This window comes from Herpailurus yagouaroundi, unplaced genomic scaffold (assembly GCF_014898765.1).
Source record: "Herpailurus yagouaroundi ecotype Mexico unplaced genomic scaffold, PumYag 139, whole genome shotgun sequence".
NCBI classification, from domain to species: Eukaryota; Metazoa; Chordata; class Mammalia; order Carnivora; family Felidae; genus Herpailurus; species Herpailurus yagouaroundi.
Genome location: NW_024412394.1, coordinates 75,033,893 through 75,050,162, shown reverse-complemented (window position 1 = coordinate 75,050,162; position 16,270 = coordinate 75,033,893). Strand labels below are relative to the sequence as shown.

Genomic DNA, 16,270 nt, shown 5'->3' with positions numbered 1-16,270 from the left:
CGCCTGGGTGGCTCAGTTGGTTAAGCCTTCTACTTCAGTTCAGGTCATGATCTCACGGTTCGTGAGTTCCAGCCCCGCTTCTGTGCTGACAGCTGGAGACTGCTTCGGATTGTCTTCCTCTCTCTCTGCCCCTCTACTGCTCATGCTGTGTCTCTTCCTGTCTCAAAAATAAATAAACATTAAAAAAAAAAAAGAAAATTCCAGTTCATTGTACCCAGAAGTTCTGTAAGCATCTGAAACATACCTAAAACATAGCAGCTGATCTCTTAAAGCTAGTTCTCAGGGAGCCTGGGTGGCTCAGTCGATTAAGTGTCCGACTTTGGCTCAGATCATGATCTCACAGTTTGTGAATTCGAACCCCAGCTCTGGTCTCGCGCTGACAATGCAGAGCTTGCCTGCGATTCTCTCTCTCTCCCTCTCTCTCTGCCCCTCCCCTGCTCATACTGTCTCTCTCCCTCTCTCAAAATAACAAATAAACTTAAAAAAATTTTTTAAATAAAACTAGCTCTCAAACACTTATATCTTTTTTTTTTTTTTTAATTTTCTTAAATGTTTATTTTTGAGAGAGACACAGAGCTCGAGTAGGGGAAGGGCAGAAAGAGAGGGAGACACAGAATCAGAAACAGGCTCCAGGCTATGAGCTATCAGCACAGAGCCTGACGCAGGGCTCAAACCCATGAACTGTGAGATCAAGACCTGAACCAAACTCAGATGCTTAACCGACTGAGCCACCCAGGTACCCCTATATCAAGTTTAAAAAAAAAAAATGGAGCAGTACCATAACTGTAAAATTTACATGCACTTAGGAACCAAGCTTGGAAGGGAACAGGCTATATGACAACAGTGAATGTATAAGGGTGATAGGACAACAGGGGATTTAAAATGGTAATTGAGGTAAAACTATATAATTAAAAAGAAAAAAAACACCAACCTTTTTTGTTGTTTTAGTTCCTTTTTTTTTTTTTTAAGTTTATTTTTGAGAGAGAGAGAGAGAGAGAGAGTTTATGTGTGCATGCAAGTGGGGAAGGAGCAGAGAGAGAAGGGGACAAGGGATCTGAAGCAGGCTCTGTGCTAACAGCAGAGAGCCCAATGCAGGGCTCAAATCCAGGAACCATGAAATCATGACCTGAGCCGAAGTCAGACACTTAACCAATTGAGCCACCCAGTTGCCCCGTGTTGTTCTATTTCTAATAAAGGCATCACTACCTGCCCAGTCACCCAAACATCTTCTCTACTCTAGTATTTTCACTACCACTTCCAATGCCCTATTAACATGCTAAACCCACATACTAATCTACAGCAATATTTCCCCTATCCATTTCCATTTGTCCATTGTCCCCAACTGTTTCAAGTTTTTCTTTTTCATTAAAATATTACAATCACATGATCTTCCAATGGGTCTTCTTGCCCCTTCTAGCATGTATCACTAGATTGACAACCAGATTAATCTTTGGGTTCATCTTTAATTCTGACATATTCCAATTTAGGATCTTCAATAGCTCCCAAAATGCTTAATATACTAAGAACAAACTGCTCAGATCAGCATTAAGATTCCAGCCTACGCTTCCACACTTGGTGGGTGGAAATAATGTTTATGAAACAAATGAATTTATTTCTCTGTAGTACTCTGTCCCCAGCAAATTAGAACTGTCATATATTCCCCTCAAAACATATGACATAAGCCCAACCTCCATCCTTTATGTTACCTCCCCAGCCCCACACCTACAAACTCTTCACAGGCCACCTAAAATGTCACTTACTCTTAAGAGACTCTTCCCAATCCCCCAGCCAGATATGCCCCATTCCTCCTCTGACTCACCCTTACCTCCTCCAAATACACACATTTTGTTCAAACTCCATAATAAACGAGATTCTACTTTGTACCATAATTACAGCTTAATCCCCCTACTGAACTGTAGTCTTCCTTGTGAACTTGTGGCTTACTCATTTCTTTTCCCCTAAGGTACCTTCCACATAGCAGGAGTTCAATGTTTATTTAATAAACTGAATTAATCAGTGCACAAAGTGCCACCTAACAACAAAACCTAAATGGATAGGTCACTAAGTGGAATTTTTAAGAAGTTTCCAGGAACCTCTCACAATAAAAACAGGCACTTCCTCATTGCATACAGGCAGAAATTCTGTTAAAAAGGAAGAATACACAGAGCCACAGTTACAAAGTATCTTTCATAAAGAAGTTCATAAATTTAAACACAACCTTTGTCTCAGCTAATTTGGATGGAGAAATTAAATGCACAAGTATAGTTTCTGAGAAGTGTATAGATAAAACAGAGTATCAGCAAGATGATTCCTGATCACTTACAGGTTGCCCCTTCCAGAAATCTGATTATATGCTATGCTGCCTATCTCACTTACCCATAGGCAATACTATCAGCTTAAAATTTTCTTCAGGATTCAAAGTCTACACATACATACTTCTCATGATACACAAGAAATGCAGAAAGATATGAGTGCCTTTGTCTATGATAGGCAATTCCTCCACTAATATCATAGTATGGTATTAGGCAAGTATTCATACTTGCAGAGCTCTTTTTCTCATATCACACTTCATCTTGTTTGCCTTCACAGAATCTAAACTAACACCAAAATGGTGTAATAAAAGAAACTATGACAAAAGTCATTTTATGTAAAAGGAAGTTGAGACTACATTCGCTCAGAAATAACTGACCTAAGGGAAAAACATTTGTGAATACATTTTTCAGAAAATCGTAATTTACAGAATTATACAGTAATAAGCTGAAATAATTATTTTAAACCATCCTTTCACAGATGAGGAAAGAGACCCAAAAAGGTCAAGCAACTGTCCTTGGCCAAGAGTCTAAGATTTTGGCCTGGAATCCAGGTCTCCTGGATTCTAATTATTCAGTTCAGTAACTATTTCTAACATTGATAAACCAATGATGCTAAACCCACTTTACTAATACACCCATTAAATTCTGAATTCCCCTCCCTAAAAGTTGAACTCTATTAAATATATAAAACTGGCCTTTTTACAAATAAGCAGTATCTTTGGAAAAAACTAGAACTAGAGCTCTTTTTTAAAAGACTCTTAAGGAGGTTTCACAGGGCTGACAGTTATTTGAATTAAGAAAAAATAAGTTTGGGGTGCCTGGGTGGCTCAGTCAGTTAAGTGTCCAACTTCAGCTCAGGTCATGATCTCACATTTGTGAGTTTGAGCCCCGTGTCGGGCTCTGTGCTGACAGCTCAGAGCCTGGATCTTGCCTAGGATCCTGTGTCTCCCTCTCTCTCTGCCCTTCCCCTGCTCATGAGCGCGTGCTCTCTCTCTCAAAAACAAATAAACATTAAAAGTTTTATTAAAAGAAAAAAGAAAACATAAGATTTTGCAATAATGATTTCAAGAATTTTATATTTTGTTGCTCTACAACTATACCTCATGTATTCTCAATTTCCTAAGTGTAAACTGTATGTGTGTGTGTGTGTGTGTGTGTGTGTATATATATATATATATATAATATATATAAGAGAACTATGTTTTAAAACACGCACATGCACACACACACAAACATCTACAATTTCCATAAAAAAATAAATAAAATATTATGCCAGAAAAATTGGACCTCAGAAAGACTACAATGTTTTTAGTGTTTCTTGACAAACATTAGCTACACACTTTTGGGGCCAAATGTAAACTTCTCATATTCTAAGAAATATCTATTTTGAATTCTAGTATTAAAAACTACTTAAGACGCTCAACATTTAGACAATAAGGTAACCATTCATCCTAAACTGAATATTCCCTAACCTCATCACCATAACACTTCCAGTTTTTAGTGTTTCCTAGTCTTTGTTCCCACCCATGTATAATACTGGCCTATATGATTATGCAATTTTATATCCTGCTTTTTTCATTTATATAACATGTATTCTTCCTTGGTGCTAATCTCATGATTATTATAACAATTGCATTATTTAACAGAAAAGCCTTTGCTGATTTGTTCCAGCTCTCAAAATATAAAAATCAATACTTCCAGGACTAAGATTACTACTAGAGCTATTGCATATTCTCTCAGCATTTAGGTTTTCATCATATTCAAGGAAAATAAAATATATTGCCAATATAATTGGTGAACATAGAAATTAAGTGGAATGAAGGGCATCATATGAGGCCAGGCAAAGGGGTAATACAAAGGGGTCTGTGGGCCTTGGTAATGAGCTGAGAAAACATTCCAAGTACAACGGGTAGCCGTTGGAAGGTTTTACTCAGAGCTTAAATGACGTTATCAAGAAAGATCACTTTGCTGGTGAGTAAAGAATGGATTATACAGGGGCCAGAATATAAACGAAGACCAATCAGGTGGCTACAGCAATAATCCAGGTGAAAGATAATGATAACTCAAACTGAGGTGGCTACAACGAAAAACCAAAACAAGTATCCAATTTGGAACATATTCTAGAAGTAGGGCCAGGGAGGCCTGTTGGTAGATTATAGGTGGAATGTAATGTAAGAGACTCACAGAAGACATCTAAGTTTTTAGCTTGAGCACTTACTAGTATGTTTTAAGATGGGAAAAACTGTGAGAGAGGTCTGAGGGGAGTGAAATTCGAGACATGGTTTGGACATGTTAAGTACCTGAGATGCCTAATAAAAGTAAACCTGTTAGGCAGTGAATTAGATATAGGAATCTGGAATTATGGGAGAGATAAGGACTGGAGATACAAATCTGGGTATGAGCATTTAAAGGACTTTTAAAATGATAAGGTTAGAGAAATCATCTGGGACAGGGGTCAGCAAACTACTGCTATGGGAACACAGCCACACCCATTCTTTTATGGCTGCTTTTTGGCCTCATTGGCAGAGTTGAGTAGTTTTCACAGGAACCCATAACCCACTAACCTAAAATATTTACTAGCTGGCCCTTTAAGAAAAAGTTGTTGACCCTTGACCTAGGAGATAGCAAGAACAACAGAAGGACAAAGGCATATATGCAGCACAATACTCTAGGACACCCCAACATTTAGAAGTGAAAAAAATGAGAAGCCAGAGGCTCAGAAGGAACACATAGCAAGACAGGAAGAAATCCAAGCATACGTATGTTTCAAAGAGAGTCGAATTAAGCATGCTCTATCCACCCATTCGATTATATGCTATATTCAGGTACCTTACTGGAGTCCTTTGAAATCTTTACTATACCAATCGAAATGACATTTTAGAATTATAGGTTTCAATATAGTCTACTCTTTCACTCAACTCATGCACACGTTAACTGGCTAATACACCCATGACATACATACTTTTTTCAAATTCAGGAAACCAAGTAAGGAGTTTAATTAGACAAATATTCAGTCAGCAAATCTTATCTCTATTCCTTAAATCCTGCTTCTTCTAAAATTTATGTGAAATGAATAATCAATTCCATAAAATGAGACTTTTAAAGCACATATTTAACATATTTTCTTTTAAATATGAAATTACAGGGCATTAGGTGGCTCAGTCAGTTGAGCATCCGACTTCAGCTTGGGTCATGATCTTGTGGTTTGTGAGTTCGAGCCCCATATCAGGCTTTGTGCTGACAGCTGAGAGCCTGGAGCCTGCTCCAGATTCTGTGTCTCCTTCTCTCTCTGCCTCTCCCCCCCCCCACCCCAAAATACACAAACATTAAAAAAAATTAACTGAAATTAGAATTTTTACCATGGTTATTCCCTCCTTTCTACTGAAACAGACTTTAAGATACAACTAACATCAAGTATTTATAAGGATACAGGAAGGGAAGACAGAAAAGTGAGATAAACACTAAAACAATCTCTCCTAGTTATAAAGCATCTCATCAGCTATGGAATTAATGTAATACTTCTTTAAAAATAAGTGCCTGTCCTTCAAAATGGCCTACCTTTTTTCCTTTTAAACTAGACACTTAAGTAAGTTACCTAGTGGCTACCTTCATTTAATTTCTCTAACAATCCATTTACAAAACTATCAGAGGCAATCTTCAGAGAAGAAAATACAATACTTATGGAGCAATTATTTAAAATAAAAAAAAAAAACTACCATTAAAATGTTATATGACTAAAGCAGTCCTAAAAAAAACAAATCTTGGGGCGCCTGGGTGGCGCAGTCGGTTAAGCGTCCGACTTCAGCCAGGTCACGATCTCGCGGTCCGTGAGTTCGAGCCCCGCGTCAGGCTCTGGGCTGATGGCTCAGAGCCTGGAGCCTGTTTCCGATTCTGTGTCTCCCTCTCTCTCTGCCCCTCCCCCATTCGTGCTCTGTCTCTCTCTGTCCCAAAAATAAATAAACGTTGAAAAAAAAAAAATTTAAAAAAAAAAAAAAAAAAAAAAAGAACAAATCTTATACACCATTAAACAGTTTTATTTCAAGAGAGAGCCCCAGGATTAGGAATCAGCGTGTTGTAGCAGGGAAGGTATGTGTGTGATGGCGGCACAGCATAATGGAATGAGTGTTGTGTTTCAAGTCCCAGCTCTTCAGCAGGATAGGTGTGTAAAATTAACAAGCCATGTGGCCTCTCTCAGCCCCTGGGTACACATTTTAAAAATGAGAGTATCTTCACAGACTCTGCTCACCTGACAAAGAAACAGTTCAGTACAGAGCAGGAGTACCATGATATTACGTTTAGTTGATTAAAAAAGTGTCCTATGGGGCCGCCTGGGTGGCTCAGTCGGTTGGGCGTCCGACTTTGGCTCAGGTCATGATCTCGCGGTTTGTGGGTTCAAGCCCAGCGTCAGGCTCTGTGCTGACAGCTCGGAGACTGGAGCCTGCTTCTGATTCTATTTCCCTCTCTTTCTGCCCCTCCCCTATTTGTGCTCTGTCTCTTTCTCTCTCTCTCAAAAAATGAAAAAATTTTTTAAAAATTTTAAAAAAATAATAAAAAAAGCGTCCTATCAGTCACAGGATGAACGTTTATATTAGTGGTAGGAAGAAAATTCTATTTGCCTTCATATTATGTTACAAATCATTTCTATCACCTGTAGATAAGTACCACTTTACCGAGGCTTTCAGATGACCTAACATAATTAGGAACAGTACTAAAAGTGACTATTGTAGTCCCATTCTCTTAGGAGTGTAAGTCAGTATAGCAAAATGGTTAAGTATAAAAGCTTTGGAATAAGATTTAGTTCAAATTCTAGACCTGTTCCTTACCAGATATAGGTTCTTAGCTTTCTCAGTCTCAGTTTCTTGATTTGTAAAACTGCTAAGGGTTTAACGGACTTCTTTGCACAGAAAGAATTCAACAAAGACTAATTATTCCTATTAAGTAAAGGTTTATTTTCATAAATAGATCCAGTACTATGGTTAACCAGAAGGGTACTCAAGAGAAGGTCATTTCAAAAGTTGCCAAAAGCAGAATAAAGCTTTTCAAAGTCAGCAAAACTGGGGATGGAATAATAAGTCAAGAGGTTACCTAGGAAGTAACAGAACGGACGTTATAAGAATTGATGATAGCCTTTTGACAGGTAGCTAACTCTCTGGCACAAAATGAAGACAACGTTCCAGGATGCTAGGATATATATGAAATTATGTACAAGATGTGAACTACACAAAGGTGAAGATTAGGAACAGATGTCGCCTTCCATGAGTTTCCACATGAGGGAAGACAAGTAGCCTAGTTTGTACTGCTCATTGTGTCAACATGTAATCACAGTACAAGTGGATTTTCAACCCTCCTTCCAACTCTGTATTTCAACATAAGGAGAACAAGAAGTATTTAGTAAGACCATGCTTCCCAACAGCATCTCCGTCAGTGTGCCAAATATGTAACTAGGGGAAACTATGTTCGTTTCCTTCCATTATTCTAAGGTTCCTGGGTACTTGTGCTCAGAAACAAATTACACGGAGAACACCAAGCTACCTACACGCTGTAGGAGAAGCAAAGATGAGAAGGATGGACAGTATCTGTGGAGCCTAAATCTAGTAAGAAAATTGAGGCACATATACATGATTACTATTTTAGAAAATCTAAATACCTTTCAAGATGCAAAGTTCTGAGGAGATTCAAGAAAAGAGCAAGATTAGGAATGGAATAGTCAAGAGAGACTACATAAGAGGTGACAGGACAGACTTACAAGGATCAATGACAGCCTTCTGACAGGTAGACAGCCATTTGTCAGGAAAAGGAGAAGAGCCATTCCGGGGAGGGGAACATCAGGTAACCTAAATGTGGATGAGGCAAAAGGTATATAAAATGTGAGAAGTAGGTTAGGGAAGCCGTGAGTACACTGGACATTTTTAATGCCAGTGTGAGAAATCTGTACCCAAAACCAATTTCAGAAGACACCTAGTACACATTTACAACTACGGAAGTAACACTAGAAAGAGCATCGTGAAAGATTTCTGTTTGCTCGTTGCTGGATCCTCACACGGAAGGCAATGCCTTATCCTAGATCACTCCAATTTATAACGAGCAATACTAAAACCCTACCCAGATTTCCTCATTCATGACAAGGAACATGAAGAATGAATACTTTGAGGCAAGGCAAGCAGCAGAGTATCCCTCAATTTGTGTTAGGGTCAAACTTCAAGGCACAAAGGCAGTATATAGGCAGTTGGGTAAAAAGAGATGCTCAGGTCCCACTCCCCTAATTCAGTCTGATCAGTAATTGTGTTGAATCTGTAGTTTTTACAAGTATTCCCAAAAACTCATTCTCAGATGGTCCACAGGCCACATTTTGAAAAACACTGCCCTACAGCAAGGTCCCCAACATGGCACCAATATAACTGGGCCGAAGAACAGGCTTCATCATTGAAGATGAATAATACATACCCAGATAATGTGGAGCCCAGCATACTTCAAGTGAGATCCAGGCCAGCACAACGCCCCTAAGGTGGTAAAGTCCCTGAACTCCAGGTTTTGTGCCATCCCAATTATGGTCATTTCTTCAATTATAATCATGTAGACAAATTAGGCGAACCTCTTTACTAGAATTCTGGGCTTAAGAAATCCTGAGAAAACAACTCCAATTTCTAATATGTGAAAGAATTACTGGCAGAAATTATTACAATCAAGAAATATGGCAGGTAAATGAAAATAAAAAGTTCAGTTTGCTGGCAGTCAAACCAAAGTAAATATCAAGGGGTTTTTTAAGTCCAAGAATAAAATATAATCTAGATTCAATTATAATTAATTAGAATGAATACTGAGTTAAACTCAAATTTTTAAGTGACAGGGTACAGGACAGGGAAAGATGTAAGAAGGTACAGTAGCTCGTCTCCGAGATCCCTGTCATCAATCCCCCTGCCTAACCCCCATCCTTCCCACACTTGTCTCCCTTGCACCTTTCTGGATAAGCTATTTTCTCAATGAGAGGTAAAGTCTATTTCACCATTTTCTTGATTTGGGCCAGACCTGTGATGTCTCAAACCAAGAGAGTACAGCAAAAGTAACACTGCATGGTTTCCTAAGCTAAGTCAAAGAAACCGTGTAAGCTTTGGCCTTTGGCTAGGTCTTTGAGAACCTTTTCTGGGAGAAGCCAGCTCTACCATCTGACTACCCTGAGGCCACTAGTAATGAGGAAGCCTAAGCCTATCAGGTAGAAAGACTGTGTGAAGACAGATGACCAACCTGCCCTCATCTATTCCAGCCATTACAAACCAGGTATCAGACTCATGACAAGAAATTTTTACGTCCTGGCCACTATCTGACCACAACCTTATGAGTGACCAACCCCCAAAAAGAAATGACCAACTGAACTGAGTCAACATATAAGCTGTTGTTTTAAAACACTATGCCCCGGGGTAAATAACTGGAACAGTCACGGAAACCTTCACCCTACCTCATTTCTCAAGTTTTCTTTATAAGAACTTGCTTATATTTACTGCTCCCCACAGTCCTCAGCACCGTTGTTAAGGCTTGTCTGATAGGAATGCCACCCAAAGGGAATTCCCTAGTCACATACAGAGCAGGGAGGGAGAGAGAACACTGCTGTTCATGCTAATCCAAATTCTACCTACTTTGGCAAAGCCTAGCTCAAGTGTCACCTCCTTCCTTATCAGGGGCATATGGGGGTGACCCTGCTTTGCAGGGATTTTTCTTTCCTTAAATAAAGTCTCTGCCACTCCCTTAGCATCTATATATTGGCTTATATTAATTTTTAGTAGATATCCTTGAGATACTTTAACTTTCTTAAGAAACACAAGTTCTTGTATCCCTTTGTATCTCAGTGCTTTACACCATAAGGTACTCAATAGATGTGGCATTTGTGAATATGTCAATAGGACTTTTTTTAACTTATAAAGAAATGGGTTTAAATGAAAGTTTGTTTGGGAAAACTAAATAAACCGTAAGTAGCTATACCTCCCCTGAAAAGGACAACTTTTCTCACATATCCACAGGTCGTTTCCTTACCTCTTTCAGGTCAATACTCAAAAGTCAATGAGGCTTTCCTTGCCCACCCTACTTAACGCTGCACCCCACCATTGCCTTTCAACATTCCCATTCCCTGTTTCATTTTTCCTCATTTCATTTATGATCTAATTTACCACTCTTTTACTCTTATATAATATTTGTCAGGCTTCCACTAAAGTGTAAGTTCCATGAGCACAGGGCTTTTTGTCTGTTTTGTGCACTATTGTACCCCATGCCCAAACGAATACCTGATAGTTAAGAGACAGCCAACTGTCACTGTTGAATGAATGAATGAACACCAAGAATGGGTACGTCAGAAGTCTCTTATTTCAAACAATGAAATTATCCCCTTAAAAATAATTAAAACTGCTTTTACAGTTGGGCACAAAGTGCACTATGTCAATTCCCTGGAAATAACCTTAAAACTCCTTCAGGTTTTCAGTCAATACCTGGTTAGCTTGACTTCTCCCTGTTCATCAACAATCACTTTTCTTTTAGCAAAAATGGCACAAGATATTTCTGGACCATATCAGCAATTCAAGAACAGGAATTATCAGAAGAAGAAAGTGTTGCAATATTACAATCTGTAGGCACAGTCACCAAGTTAAACTATTTAGCTATATACATCTGCATTTCCTACTAGAACGTAAAGGTACTTGCTTTAAAAGAATCACCTGTATATAAGATTCACTTATAAGTTAATTCACCCTATTGTTTAATGGCTTTGACTGATTTCCATTTCTGCTTCACTTGTTTCTTTCCCCACACAGTGTTTCTGTTGCATTGGTTTAAGCAAAGACTGGGTTGCTTCCTAACAGTCCTGTATTTCTATTGGTCTGCTCAGTTCTTTGGCAAGTTCCATAAAATGTCAGCCCCTATTAAACTTTACCCTACAGGTTATATCATCAGTTGATAATGACAGACTACTGAGTCACTATATTCCTTGCTGACTGCACGGAAGGTGACAGGTCAGTCAAAGATTACTCTAATACCCTGCAAGAGTTCCTGTCTGACCTTGACGTACCCTTTCGGACAAAACCCTGCACTTACACCTGCCTATGAGACAAAGATTTAAAGGAAAAAAAAAAAAAATCAAACCGTAGCGTCTGTGGAGCATACCAGTAATTTACGTTACTGAACAGAGAAGAAAACATTAGTTTTCTTTCCTTCATACCCATACACCTAAATCATGGTTATCGTCACATCTTTATATCTAAGGAAAGGAAATGACACTACTTTCAGGATCTGACTGAAATCCAAACCTGCCATTTAGAACCTTCCTCAACCTGACCTCCTAGTCATCATTTCAGTCCAAAGGAAAGCCCATTTCCTCTGCATGAACTTCTCAAATTCCTCCAATTCAGAATTTCTCTCCCCCACTCTCATCGTGGTTACTTACTCCCAACACTTCTTGCTATTCACCAACAAGTTACTTATGTACCTACTCCCCTAAACCTGAGAATCCATGGAGTTAAAAGTAAGATTACACGGAACGTGTTTATTAGCACAGTGCTTAAGGTTTGTAGCCACCCAATAAATGGTGAATTCTCATACTTAAAAAATTCCCCATGGTTAAATGCATTCCCTCAATCAAACCTTAAAAAACGGCAATTACTATATCAAGTACTGTGTTAGCCACTAAGGATCAACGATTGCACACTATCCCAGACCTCTGAAGACACACGTGACTATCTTCATTTTGCCTATCCAGTCTCTCACATACTTTTTGTAAGCCCAGTTCAAACGCTACCTGCCCCCAACCACTCAGCTCATGCGCCTTCACAGACTAGCAATGATTTAAGAGCAGTGCCTTGAATCTCTCTGAAGAAACAGTGTAGTAAAAAAACACAAACAACAAAAAAGGTTGGGGCGGAGGGCAAATGCGTGGAGAAGCGCAGATGTTGGTGTTTGTGTTCAATAAAGCGGATCTCCCTTCCTCGAAAGCGCTAGCACCGTAATTTGCCCTGAAGGGCCGTGGGATGGGGCAACTGGAAGAGCAGGGAGCGCTGCGGTGCGCCGCGGATACACCTGCCGGATGTGCGGTACCCCCCGGTCGGAGACGCCCGGGTCCCCCTACCCGCGCCGGACCTCACCTTGGTGGTCGTAGACGCTAATGTAGGAGATGCCCACGGCCATACACCACACCACGAGGCTCGCGATGTCCGTGAAGCTGGGCTCCTGCTCCTCTTCGGTGACCACCAAGCCCATGTGCACTGGCAGCTTCTCCAGGGAACGGCCGTCCGCGCGCCAGCGCAGCCGGGGGTGGGCGGCGGCCGGGCCCGGCCTCCCTCGCGGATGCCGGTGGTGACGGCGGTTCCTGCCGACAGCCGGGGGCTTGCGGAGCGTGAAGCCGAGCGGCGCTAGGACCGCGGCAGAGGCGGCGCGGCAGCAGCGCCGCCAGATCCAGTTCCAGGTGCCGAACCGAACGCGGAGCCAGGAGGTGAGCGTGCGGTGCAGGCAGAGCAGAGCGTGAAGCACCCGCCACACCAATTCGTACAGCCCCGTCATACTCCCGTGGCGTCCAGGCGCCCTCTCCTCCCGCCCTCCCACACCCGCGGTGCGACGGCTTCTTATCCAGCCCTGCGGCCGGCGCGGGCCATCACTCCACGTTCCCCCGCCCCCCACGCCTGAACCCCTTTCCACTGCCAACACCTCACCTCGCCCCCGCCGCCATCTTCCTCCTGCCTCGGCAGCCCCGCCCCCACTAGTACATGGACAGTTCTGATTGGTCGTTGCGGAACTCTGACGCGACTTCTGAGTCCGAGGATGTGGCCTAACCAGACGCCGCGAAGGAGAGCGCGCTCCTGGGAACTAAGCGGGTTGGGGACCGAGGGCGCCCCCTAGTCGTGTGGAGAACGAGGAACAGACGCCGCCAACCTTTGCCCGCAGGACTCGACAGAAAGGCACTCGTCTTCAAGGTTGGAATGGGTCACCTCAGGCACTCCGCGTCCCTCGAGGCCTTGGGCGTCTTCTACTGCCTGTCTCCTCGCACGGCCCCGCCAGAAACGGTTTCTAAGGGATAACCTTAGAATGGCCCAACTGGATTACATTACATTGCAAACGCCAGAAAGAACCTAGGAACAGAAGGTAGCCCTCAGCAAGTGCTGATGTTGGGGGTCAACGAGGGTCCTGGAAAGGAGGGGTGCAGAGACAGAAGCGTGCGCCTTACGGAGGTCCTGCTCCTGTTCTTCACTCACACCTTGTACCTGAGGCTAATTCTTCCCCAAATGTGAATGAGGATCTTTAGGAGTGCTCTTGAAACATAATTCTGCCTATGTCCTCCCCCTCTAAGTGGAATATTTACTGGCTGTCCATTGCTTAATACAGAAAAGGGGGTTCCGCGGCCTGGCAATCCAGTCAGTTTATTGTTTTGTTCGTTCAGCACGCGATCGCTGACTACCAGCATGACCGACCTGAGTAACCACCTCTCTCTGGTGGAAATTGCCCATGCAGTGACATCATCCCCTTCACACAGGCTCATGTTCCAGTCCATCTGGACCACAAAATATTCCTCCAGGCCAATTCTGTACCTGCAGGAGTTCGGTACCTTTTTTGCCCCCTTTGCTCTCTTGCCTTCTCCTTAATCCCTGCTTCCCAAGTAGGTGTTGCCCGAGCCCCAACCCATTTCCCAAGCAGCATCGTACAGGCCAAGTCCTCAGTGAAAATTCTCTTGCTCTCCTAGCCTGAAGTCATTTCTTCCTTGTAAATCTCACCACTGTTTGCAAATTTCATGGCTCTACTTATTACACTTTCCATTTTCATATTCAGTTTACCCTTGAGGAATATAGTGGGTTAGGCTGCCAAAACTCCCCTCCCCTCAGTCAAAAATCCTCATATAACTTTTGACTCCCCCAAAACCTAACTATTAACAGCATACTGTTGACCAGAAGCCCTACCAGTAGTACAAACACCGGATTAACACATATTTTGTATGTTATATGTATCATATCCCTTATTCTCATAATAAAGCTAGAGAAAATGTTATTAAGAAAATCATAAAGAAGAGAAAATACATTTATCAAAAAAAATGTATCAAAAAAAAATCCAGTAGGAGTGAACCTGCACAGTTAAACCTGGGTTGTTCAATGTGAATATATATATAAATATATATAAAAATATAGATAGATATTTATATATATATAATATTGCATGTTACATATAGCATGTATAAAATAATTGCATTTTTGTAATGCCTACCTAGTCTTTGTTCTCTCAAGCCCTTTTTCCTCATGGGAAACATCTGTTAACTTCTTGGCCACATACCTTAGTGTTTCAGTCATTGTCACTTTTTGGAGTAGTCTCATTGTCCAAGACTCACTTCATTTTATTTATTTATTTTTAAGAGGTGTTTGAGAGTTTTAATGTTCATTTATTTTTGAGAGAGAGAGAGAGAGAGACAGAATCCAAAGCAGGCTCCAGGCTCTGAGCTGTCAGTACAGAGCCCGACACGGGGCTCAAACTCACAAGCCGTGAGATCATGACCTGAGATGAAGTGGGACACAACCGACTGAACCATCCAGGCTCCCATCACTTCACTTTATTTTGAAACTGGAGGGACACCTGGGTGGCTCCGCCGGTTAAGCGTCCAACTTCAGCTCAGGTCATGATCTCATGATTCGTGAATTTGAGCCTGTTCATGGGTTCAAGCCCCATATCGGACTCTGTGCTGACAGCTCAGAGCCTGTAGCCAGCTTCAGATTCTATGACTTCCTCTCTCTCTGCTCCTCCCCTGCTCATGTTCTGTCTCTCTCTCTGTCTCTCAAAAATAAACGTTAAAAAAAGAAACTGGAATCTCATGTCCATGTCAAAGTTTTTCTCCCTTTGGCAGTTCAGCCAGAGGGAGTAAGGGCTAAGCACCAGGCATGCCCTTCACTCCCTTCTGCATCTCTCCGGTCCCTTTGTCTGGTGATGGACAAAGAGGAGGGAGAGAGGAAAGGCAGTGACCAGGAAAGCCTGCAGTCTTCTTCCTCACTAGCCATTGCCGTTTATGTGACTACAGGATGCTCTGCTAAGGAAGCTCTTCAGGCACCAGCATCCTTCTGAAACTTGGCTGTGTATTCCAAAGGACAGCCCCCTACACACACACACACACACACACACACACACACACACACGGCTACATTTCTCTGTTCTACTCACCTCTATGCCCCAATGTTTGCCACTTCTGACAAGACTAGAGGCATCAGTCTCATCTCTCCATGGTCAGCTCTCAGGTCTGCAGGCACATGCAGGCTGCAACTTTTGTACTTCCTTGAATTGCAAACTTAAGCAAAGGGGTTCTAGCTCCATTTCTGTCTGACAGTATCCCACCCCCCTCCCCAACATGGAGACCCTGCCTCCTGTCCTCAATTGTTTGTTTTTTTCCTCCAAGAGTAACCGTAGGTAGGGTAACAGGTCTCTTGACTTCAAAATGTTCAGCCTCCTGAAAGGAGATAGGCAAGGGCTCCCCCTTTTTCTTCTTTGCCATCTTTCAGTAGGCTGAGAATGGAAGTGTCAAATTCCAGCTACTTCTCTGCCCTTAGAAGGAGCTGGATTTGGGGGCACCTGGGTGGCTCGGTTGGTTGAGCGTCCGACTCTTGGTTTCGGCTCAGGTCGTGATCTCATTTTTGTGAGTGCGAGCTCTGCGTCTGGCTCTGCACTGCGGTGCAGCGTCTGCTTGGGATTCTCTCTCTCCCTCTTTCTCTGCCCCTCCCCTGCACGCACTGTCTCAGTCTCTCTTAAAATAAATAAACTGAAAAAAATTAAATAAAAAAGTAGGAGGTAGATTTGATGCCTGTTGTTTTCTGCCACAATTCTGGAACAATAGGAAAACATATTATCTTATTATGTATATCCATTCAATCCAAAGCTTAAGGACTTGTCTCTTTTCTAAAGAATTTCTAATTTTGTCACTTGCGAAAAAAAGAAAAGAAGCAATGAATGTGGCACTTTTA

The 16,270-nt window shown here is 41.8% G+C and overlaps 1 protein-coding gene across 1 annotated transcript in view; it reads right to left on the bottom strand.

Moving 5' to 3' along the window:
- NUS1 (NUS1 dehydrodolichyl diphosphate synthase subunit) overlaps nt 1–12,939 on the bottom strand; it is a 30,289-nt gene extending 17,350 nt beyond the window's left edge. Inside the window, exon 1 of the mRNA XM_040474483.1 lies at nt 12,431–12,939. Coding sequence (XP_040330417.1) covers nt 12,431–12,845 — 415 coding nt within the window. The 5' untranslated portion in view covers nt 12,846–12,939. The remainder of the gene's footprint in view (nt 1–12,430) is intronic.
- Between the last annotated feature and the right edge of the window lie 3,331 nt (nt 12,940–16,270).